This window comes from Alosa alosa, chromosome 20, assembly GCF_017589495.1.
Source record: "Alosa alosa isolate M-15738 ecotype Scorff River chromosome 20, AALO_Geno_1.1, whole genome shotgun sequence".
Classification (NCBI taxonomy): Eukaryota; Metazoa; Chordata; class Actinopteri; order Clupeiformes; family Clupeidae; genus Alosa; species Alosa alosa.
The window spans coordinates 29388950-29399276 of NC_063208.1; the positions used below are offsets into that span (position 1 = coordinate 29388950).

Sequence of the window (10327 nt, forward strand, 5' to 3'; positions counted from 1 at the left end):
GCATGCCCAAATTTCCGTCAATGATTCCCAGGACACTGAAAGACCGGGTACACAAAACTTGGTGGGCATGTAACCCCACATGGATAGCATGGAACCATCGTTTTTCGTTTTGATCTGTAGCCCCCAGCTGGACTGGACCCCTAAAAGGAGGGTAGGGCGAACCACAGTTTTCTGTGAATATCTCGAAAACCGTAGGGTTTAGGAGGACCATTTTTTTTTTGTATGTTGATCTTAAGGGGCCATGTCAACCCATTCCATAACCACTCATTTAATGTATAGCGCCACCTAGTTAAACACAAAAAGTAAAATGAGGTGTTGTAATTGAAGGTATCTGTGACCTAACATAGTCAAAACTGCACGAAATTGGAAGTGTAGGATCATTATGACACCCTCTGTATGCACGCCAAGTTTTGTGGAATTCCGTTCATGGGGGGGCCACACAATAAATTAATTTATGTTACTATACACCAACTGGCCTGTAGGTGGCCAGAGACAGTTTTCTGTGAATATCTCGAGAACCGTAGGGCCTAGGAGGTCCACCTTTTTTATGTATGTTGGTCTTAAGGGGGCATGTCCCATTACCACTTATTTCATGTATATCGCCACCTAGTTAAAAATTAAAAAGCAAAAAATTAGGTGTTTTAAATACAATATCTCTGGCTGACAAGGTCAAAACTGCACGAAATTAAAAGTGTAGGATCATTATGACACCCTCCAAATGCATGCCAAGTTTTGTGTACTTTCGTTCATAGGGGGCCTTACAATAAAATAATTTATGTGTACATTTAGAGACGTACACCAACAAGGATTCCCGGGACACTGAAAGACCGGGGTACACAAAACTTGGTGGGCATGTACCCCCACATGGATAGCATGGAACCGTCATTTTTCGTTTTGATCTGTAGCCCCCCCCGCTGGACTGGACCCCCGAAAAGATGGTAGGGCAGACACAGTTCTCTGTGAATATGTTGAGAACTGTAGGTATGTTTGCCTCCAGGGGTCATGTTAACCCATTTCATGTGCACAAACAGATACACACACATACATTCACAGTAATCATACGTAACACACACACACACACACACACCTAAAAATTATGAACAGGCAAGATGGAGGTGTATAAAATGAATTTTACATGTGAAATCTATGAACTAATCATGTTTTGGTACTTGTTGTCTAGCAGATACCAGTGAGAATTGAGTGTGGATAATGCAATTTAGTGAGACAGAGTCATATAGGAAAAAATGTGTTGGACTGGGCGGCGGTCATATTTTGTACCACTCTGCACAGAGTAGCGGCCTGCGGGAACCGGAGCTCGGCGTAGTTGTTGCTGCATGGTTCTTGGGGGTTGGTGGAGCCGACGTTGCATGGGTCCTGGATCTTGGCTTAGTTGTTGCTGCATGGCTCTTGGGGCTGAGCAAAGCAGTCGTTGCATGGGTTTTGGGGCTCAGCGTAGCTGCTGTTGCATGGGTCCTGGAGCTCAACATAGTTGTTGCTGCGTGGTTCTTGGGGCTTCAGCAAAGCAGTCGTTGCATGGTCTTGGGGCTCGGCGTAGTTGTTGCTGCATGGTTCTTGGGACTGAGCGAAGCAGTCGTTGCATGGGTCTTGGGGCTCAGTGAAGCCATCGTTGCATGGGTCCTGGAGCTCGACGTAGTTGTTGCTGCGTGGTTCTTGGGGCTTCAGCGAAGCCGTCGTTGCATGGGTCTTGGGGCTCAAGAGTAGTTGTTGCTGCATGGTTCTTGAGGCTCGGCGAAGCAGTCGTTGCGTGGGTCCTGGAGCACGGTGTAGCTTTTGCTGCATGGGTCTTGGGGCTCAGCGGAGCCGTTGTAGCAGGGTTGCAGGAGCTCAGCAGAGCAGTTGCTGCGTTGTTCTTGGAGCTCAGCGAAGCAGTCGTTGCATGGGTCTTGGGGTTCAGAGTAGTTGTTGCTGCAGGGTTATTGAGGCTCAGCGAAGCTGTCGTTGCATGGGTCCTGTAGCTCTGTGTAGCTTTGCTGCATGGGGCTCAGCGGAGCCGTTGTAGCAGGGTAGCAGGAGCTCAGCGGAGCAGTTGCTGCGTGGGTCTCCCTGAAGCTGTTGTTGCATTGGGTCCAAGCTCATTCTGTACCATCTGTGGCAGCGTTAAATAATCCAACCTGGGCTGAAAGAATCCGTTTAGAATACCATTACCTGATAAAACATGACATATTCAGCATGATACGACATACAACACATAATACATGATAGGCAGATAAGGCATGATAAGGCATGAATGGCGAGTATCCAGATGGAATCAAATGGCTGTGGCTAATGAATAGCTGGGTAGACGGAACAGGGTGTTAAAGCTGGAACGTGCAGTGTGAGGAGGTGGTCGAAGGGCCTTTGCTGTGGCTAGTGAATAGCTGGGGAGCCGGAATGGGACGTCGTGATCCGAAGCACTCGTGGAGTGCTGATAACCCGCTGCGGCGGGCTGGTCTAGCGCGGAGCCGGGGAAGGGATGGATAGGGGTAGGGGGGAAGGGAGGGAGCAGTCGTCGGAACGACTGGAAGAGGGGCAGCCCTGGACCGGGTCCTGGCTGGGGGAAGTGGGTGGGGAAGGGGAAGAAGGGGCGGAGGGAGTAGCGACGCTACCGGGGCCGTCTGAAGAAGTAGAGTCGGATCCGGAAGTATGGTGGAGATGGTGGAGGTTAAGAACCTGGGCCGCTGGCGTGGCTGTGGCTGAAGCAGCGGAGTGATACGCTCTGGAGCTTGTGGTGCAGGAAAGCGCTGTCAAGAGCAGCCTGCTTCCTGGTCAGGAGAAGAGAATGAATAGAGGGAGCGGGAAGGAGAAAAGATTGGTTTATAGGACTTAAATAGGAGTTAAAAGACAGAGGAGGATGGAATTTCCTATCCGACCTACAGAACAAGATGCCGCGGAAATGGAGAGTGCTGCGGATGTGTGCCGCTGTCCAATGATGGGAGCAATGCAATAGCGATTTTTTTTTTTTTATGTTGATGTCAAGATTTAGCTAATATCCAAAGTTGTGCCACTTCTGATTGATGAGCATGTCAGTGCAGTGTCGTGTTTCACTAACTGTCACACAAGAAGATAATGCATTGCGATGGGATAAACGATTGTATGCGATGCGATAATAGCAAACAATTTTAATAAGCTGTCAATGGGGAGGTGGGGGCGGGGCAATCTCCCTCCTGTTGGTGTTGGCATGGAATGAAACAATAAACCGGTGTTCAAGGAGTGTCATTAATATGTTCTGGCTGTAGACTGGGGTTTGAGGGCCTGCTGAGAGCAACTCTCCACGAAGCACTGCTTGCTGGCGAAGTGCTAATTTTAAAACATCCGAATAACCAGTCATTGTAACCAACTATAAACAGACTTGAGTTTACAGTTCGTTATAAGTAGCTTAAATATCCAAAGTATCAGGTTTTATATCAGTGAATGAACTAGCGATTGATTTGCTTCGAAGATTCTCCGCTGGATAATGAAGATCCACTTACTTCATGAAAGCGTCGTTTAAAATGTCAGGTACCAGCTCATACTCAGTTGTTTTAACATTATCTTAAGTGTTTTTCCCACAAATGGACCACACATTTTAGGCATGTACTTAACAGTATACAACACAGGCAAGCCATTTGGAAATCTTGTTTTATTTAAACTACTCAATGACTCTCCAGAAACACCAACAGTCAATATATTCATCCAAATCCTAGTTTCGTTTTGTTTTATGGACTACTAAGGTGGTCGTGGAAGAGTCCTTTGAACCAAAGTTTCACAGGCACCGTTGTGGTAGAACAAAGGACCTACAACCTGTCTTAAGCACACAGGTAGAACATATACATGCAGGACTTTTACTAGGTTTTAAATGCAGTTGCAGTTATTTACACATTTCTGGGTTTTTGATGATTCAGAAATGGAAATCAAAACTTTGGAAAACATCATTTAGTGAAATCACCTTTCCAGGTAGACTTGACTAGGTTTTAAATGCAGTTGCAGCAAATTTAAATTTGCTAACAGAGTACATTACATTTGGCTGTAACCATTGGCTGTACATTTGGCAGAGTACAACTGTAGATGTTTGCTGCCATTGCAACTACTGTTTTATTGCTTCATCATCCTAGTGACTGAGAGGAACAAACCTTAATACCAAAAGGTGTTCCCAGACTGATATATCAGAGAGAAATAATAGATAGAGCTATGCATTTACTCTATTTCAGTCAGGACCATTGTAGTCAAAGAGAATATTCTATTTCAATATCTTTGTTTACATATGCAGAATGCACACTCAGAATTTGAATGTAGCTATCGGGTACACTCCGTCTACACATGGTCAATTTGTTCGCATACAAATGTAAAAATGTAGGTGTGAATATTTAAGAGGTAAGATATACATGTGCATATTTATCCACACCTTTTCCACAGCCACCATAGTCTCTTCTGGTTTAGGATCACGGCAGCCCCTCAAAGAACATCCAGACACAACCCCTTTCAGGGACGCCACTTTAGAAGGCACAGGCATAGTGATGACCTGCTTTAGGAAACACCGCCTCCTGCAGGCCATGTGCATGCACACACACACACACACACACACACACACACACACACACACACACACACACACACACACACACACACACACACACACACACACACCATACTGATAAAACTACAGGCACATTTTCTTCCATTTAGTATAGTTACATCTCAGTTAGAGTGGGGTGACTATGTAATTATAGAAGTAGAATATAGAGTATGAAGAATTTAGATGCAAAACCCTCTCAATGCCACCTCCATTAAAAATTAGATAACTATGATAGTTTACGTTAATCAAATAATTTTGCTTCAAAAACGCTAAACACCACTCTCTGAAATATTGATTTGTAGGCAAAAACCTATAGCCTGAGGAAAAATGCTTATTTAAAAGAAAAGCGGTCAGACACATTTAGAGGGTTCTGCATCTGAAATCTTAATATATATTCATGTGTGTGTTGATTTGTTTATTTTTTCATGATTTGTCTGCTTGGTTGTAAAAACCTTTTCCAACTAGTATAGAAACTCTGAGCTTTTTATTACTGAAACAGATCTGAAGTCAGGCTCATAAAAAGATCCGTAGACAGACAACTATTATATATATATAATTATTGTGTCACCAACAGGAAGTGGAGCTTGGTCACAAATATTTTTTTAAGTTTAATACAGTGATATCAAGAGAGAGAGAGAATAAACAAAAGATTTGAGAGAAACTGAAAACTCATCAGTTGTACAGAAAGGGCCAAAAGCTGAATTTCTCACTGAGGCCTGTAGGCATCAATTGTGCAAATTGTGTTAGTATCCCCAACCAGGCAGGCAAGTACCTTCTTTTTATTGCCACTCCCTTATTCCTCCTTATTTGAATAGTTTACTCTCGTCATGAGAATGACTAGGACATTGGAGCTCTGTGTCCTCTGCTTCATACATTTTATTTAGGTTCCATGTTTTCTTTTGATAACATCCTACTCACCTCTAGGGAGTTCACAGAAGCGTGATGGCATTCCAGAGTATACTTCTCCTTTTGCCTTCATAGGCTTCTCCTCTTTTGAATCTTTCAGGAAACAACGCATCTTCTGCCTTTCATGGGGATCAAATATTGCTGCAGTACTTCAGTAGTCTTGAGATTATGAAATGACAAGCCCTTGACCGTTACTTATGACACAAGCAGCACATTACTGATTACAAATGTACTTTTCATAAGAGAAGTAGGTGCATTTAGGGTGAGCAGAGCAGAGGAACAGGCAGTGCTCAGCAGACACTGCAGGAATCTGTTCAAAATCATGACTGGGGAAATCTGTATTTGTGAGGATCTGAGCCTCACACTGTTCAGCTGCCAGAGGATGTAAAAGATTTCCAAGGTTAATGTGTGTGAAAACATGGTGAGAAACAAAAATAACAATGAAATGTATTTGAATTTGAGCATGGATGTGTGTGAATGTGCATGTTCTAGGATATACTGTACAGTACAAACATGTTTGTAGTACTAGACTATGCCTGTGAATTTACATTAAAAACTGAATGCATGTAACTACATGTGCATACTTTGACCATCTGACCGACTGTTGTTCTGGAAGAACTTTTGCGAGAAGCCTGACACAACCCCACTCAGGACCTTCAGTGCTGGCGGTTTTGAAACTGACCAACAGAACTTCAGGTGGCATTTGTATCTGACGAGAAAGCAGACATTACTCTAATCAGTAGAGCAAAATGCTTTGTCCTCTTTCAGTCATTCCCAGACTGATATAGCGGGAAAGTAATGGTTTTGATGATGATGAAGGGAGGTTGTGTACTTGTAATGAGGTCTGGCAAAGTCATCATTCAGCCAGGAGAAGAACTGACATCCTGGATCTGATGTACAGGCTCTCTGGCAGTCTCTGGAAGTCTACATCCTCATAGACAGATGGAAAACATCCATCTGATCCTTGGTGGGGAAGGGGTGTGGGTGGAGGGATTGTTCAGACAAGAATAAAAGGGTAGAGAGGAAACATGTCAGAACGCAGGACGCATCACAACACATTAGCGTTTACACTACAAAAGATATGTGGCCATGTGTCTCAGATCACCTCGGCAAGTGGTTTGAGTAGTCAAATCAGATGCGTCTTAGGGATTGTTTAGAGCTTACCACTTGAGATCAGGTCACTCAACACACATTTAAAAAACAAATGTTAATGGGGTCAATGACTCTTTCACTAGACATGCCTCTTAGTTTTACATTTGTTTATGCAGCAGTTACTGAGGTGAAGAGGAAGCAGACTAGGCCCACCATTTGTCCCGTTGCAGTTTTTAAGGGAGTAGCCTGATTTCACCCCCTCCAGCTCGGTCACTCGAGATGGTGCCCCAGATTCTGTGTGCTTCAGGTAACAGCAGAATTGCCTAGGCAGACAGGGACAGTTACAAACCTCACAAACTTTAACTATAATGCCATATGTGATTCTTTGTGCATCTAATTGAGTATAAGTATAAGTAAATATATATACTCTTTTGATCCCGTGAGGGAAATTTGGTCTCTGCATTTATCCCAATCCGTGATTTAGTGAAACACACACAGCACACAGTGAACACACAGTGAGGTGAAACACACTAATCCCGGCGCAGTGAGCTGCTTGCATCAACAGCGGCGCTCTGGGAGCAGTGAGGGGTTAGGTGCCTTGCTCAAGGGCATGATATGCTATATAGAGTATTCTTGTGAAAAGTAGTAAATAAACTGTACAAAGAAGGTCTTTATGTACCGGTATTCTATTAAAGTTGAATTTTTATGACCTTACTACATATAAGGGCAGGACTTCTATTTGGCATGTACTCCATTAAAAAAAATTACTAGAGGAAACTGTCAGCTGGGTACTTGGCAAATTCACCTACTTCACGTCATTATAGGATTTAAATGGGCTAATTATAAAGGTATTTCAATCAACTAGCATTAAAATAGGATTAAGGGCCCACACACACAGACTGTGAGGAGCAATCAAGTAGAATTTCTCTGTGCATGTATATTTGTGGTGTCTGTTTGTGTACCGGTCGTGGTGTGATGGTTCATAAGGCACCTGCTATCCCTGGTCCATTCAGGCCTGATAAAGGTGAAGAACTGGCAGGAGTGATGCTGACTGCAGGCCCGCTGGTAGTGGAGCACATCAGGGAAGAAGATCTGCAGCACATCGCTGCCAGGGAAGTCCACATTCACCCTTAAGTCCGGTATACATTCTACACACACACACACACACACACACATCATGTAGATACAAGAAGACATACAAACAAATTATGTATACATATATCATTGGTAATAGAGCTACAGAAAACATATGTATTTTTAGATATTTATTTTTAGATGTCTTTCAACGAAGACACGAAAAACCACAAAGACCCTTGCAGAGGGATCTGGAATCTTGGTTACGTGGCAACCACGATGCTATCTATTGAAAATGGAACTATTTTTTGATGCGTAAAAACGAAGTCGAAATAAACATGTTTTGGGGTGTTTTCAGATTATTTAGTTTGTGGTAGAATTGTTGTATAAAAGCAATATAGCACTCGTGATCGTGGTATTGGTAATAGATATTTCAAACAACACCCGTGGGAATATCCATGACTAATCCTACTCTCACTCGTGCTATATCGCTAAAATATATTTACACATTACATAATTAAACCTATATTCTATAACATGCTCATACCATAGTCAAACTTAACATACATACCTTCACTGAAGCAGTTTCTCAGAAGAGATATCAGACACAAATTAATCATACACAGCCTCATCATTGCTTTGAGAAAACTATACCTAATAAGATCCACAGTGTCTTTTCTCTGAGGTATTGATGAAGCTATCCATGAAAGTGTGCCTCTTCTTTGGAGTTCGAAGAGTAGGACACAAACAAACACGGTCCAGTCCAGTCCACGGTCCATTTGTGACACTGCCACATAAAATGCTTTATAAAATGAAGTGGTATACCAAATGCAACTGTGTATCCACATTGTGTGTGTGTATGTGGCTATGTGTATATAGTGAGTGTGTGAGTTAGACAGTGTGAGTGTGTGTGTACAGTACCTGCGTATAAAAGTCAATGCAACTCAGATCCAGGCATAAATAAATCCTAGGCCCCATCTATCTAGCAAGAGGGAAACATTCCAGAATGTAGCTTTGTGAATACTGAAAATTGCCATCGATTTCTGAATCGCCATTCCCTGTCATTTACCAGGACCTAGGTTTAAAGTAGGACACTTAAACTTCACTTTCACACATGCACTGTCAGGGGGCCCCCAGCCAGTAGGCTAAATACTGTGGTCAAAATGAGGACTTTGTGTTACTTTAAGTTATCATAAACTAAACAAATCCATGGTTCATTGTAGGCAAAATGATAATGATAGCCTTTATATTTTACACCAATATGATTCAGTCTTCCATATAGAATACTTTGCTATTCTATAAATGAGTTGAATATAACATGTGTAATCTGCAAATCTCATAAACTCATATTTAGCTGCAAAAAGGACACAGACAACAAATCAAAGTTGAAAATGACAATTTTGACTATTTCATGGAAAATATATGTTCATTTTGAATCTGATACTGCCAACACGTTTCAAAAAAAGTTGGGACCGGGCCAAGAAAGGTTGTGTAATGATAAAAAAAACTAAAAGGAAGAATATTTCACAACTATTTAGGGAAACTGGCAACATGATTGGGTATAAAAAAAGCATCACAGAGTCTCTTAGAAGTAAAGAAGTTGTGATGCTTCTTAACATGAAATTATGAAGTATTTGGGTAGTTCATCATTTACAGTACATAATACCATTAAAATATTCAGAGAATCCAGAGAAATATTTACAAAGGATAGAGCTGAACAACAATATTGGATGGCCGTGGTCTTTTGGACCTTAGATGGCACTGCATTAATACCAGACCTGTTTGTGTAAAAAAAAATCATTGTATGGGCCCAGGAAAATGTCTGATAACCATTGTCTATCTACGAGCACAGTTTGATACTCAATTCATAAATGCTAGTGTAAACTTTACCATGCAACAGACAAAATTGTATTTACAGTAGACATGATATAGAGATACTACCATCTTATCTGGGCCTGAGCTTGTGGACAGTAGGTAAAGTGGAAAAAAGGTCCTGTGGTTAGACCAATCAAAATTTGCAATTCTTTTTGGAAATCATGGACTCATCTGGGCTAAAAAGGAGAGGGCCAATCCAAGTATCCAATCTATCCAACTTGTTTTAGTGCTCAGAACATATTTTCCATGAAATAGTTTTCTACATCCTTTTTGCAGTTAAATATGTCTTTTTTTAGATTTGTGATTATGTGCATTTTACACAACGTCCCAACTTTTTTTTAATTTGGAGCTGCATAATGTATGATATATGTATCTCAATGTATCAATTTGTTTCCACAAATTCACCAGAAGTCATAATTTTAGGGGTTATTTTTCAAAATTTCCCTAGCATTTAGAGTGCCCAAAATAATTTTCTTTCATATGGCCCAACATTACTAGCAGCGCCCCTTGACTTAACAATGTTGACATATTTTGATTTGACTTTTTTTTTACACTGTGTGCATATTTCCTGTATTTTGCCATTTTATTCCACGACTAGTTCTATTAAAATAGACATAAATAAATATACACAATGTAAGGTAGCCTAAGACTTTTACAAGTGCTATATTTCATGACTCCCAAAAATTTAAATTAATTTACTGAATTTCATGACTTGAAGAAATTGATTTTCATGATCGTAGGAATCATTATTATAAAGCTTTCCCCCAAAAACTTTTTATAATCGTTTTTTCTGACACCTGTCTTCCATTGGAGACATATCTGTTTATC

General features: G+C 41.5%; 1 protein-coding gene across 1 annotated transcript; it reads right to left on the bottom strand.

The window, feature by feature from the left end:
- Positions 1-1944: 1944 nt before the first annotated feature.
- On the bottom strand, positions 1945-7726 carry LOC125285004. The gene is made up of 9 exons (XM_048229186.1): positions 7513-7726; positions 6807-6913; positions 6291-6382; positions 6043-6167; positions 5692-5830; positions 5471-5577; positions 4382-4551; positions 2310-2551; positions 1945-2107 (listed from the first exon to the last, which is right to left on the bottom strand). The coding sequence occupies exons 1-9, from the start codon at positions 7724-7726 to the stop codon at positions 1945-1947; spliced, it is 1359 nt and encodes a 452-aa protein (XP_048085143.1).
- Positions 7727-10327: the final 2601 nt, after the last annotated feature.

Coding starts and splice junctions, on each gene's coding strand:
- LOC125285004 (XM_048229186.1), bottom strand. CDS start 7,726: ATGTGTGTGTGTGTGTGTGTGTGTGTAGAATGTATACCGGACTTAAGG. Junction 5,578..5,691: donor ACCTACTTCTCTTATGAAAA/GTACATTTGTAA, acceptor TCCCCATGAAAG/GCAGAAGATGCGTTGTTTCC. Junction 4,552..5,470: donor CTTCTGTGAACTCCCTAGAG/GTGAGTAGGATG, acceptor GTGTGTGTGTGT/GTGTGTGTGTGTGCATGCAC.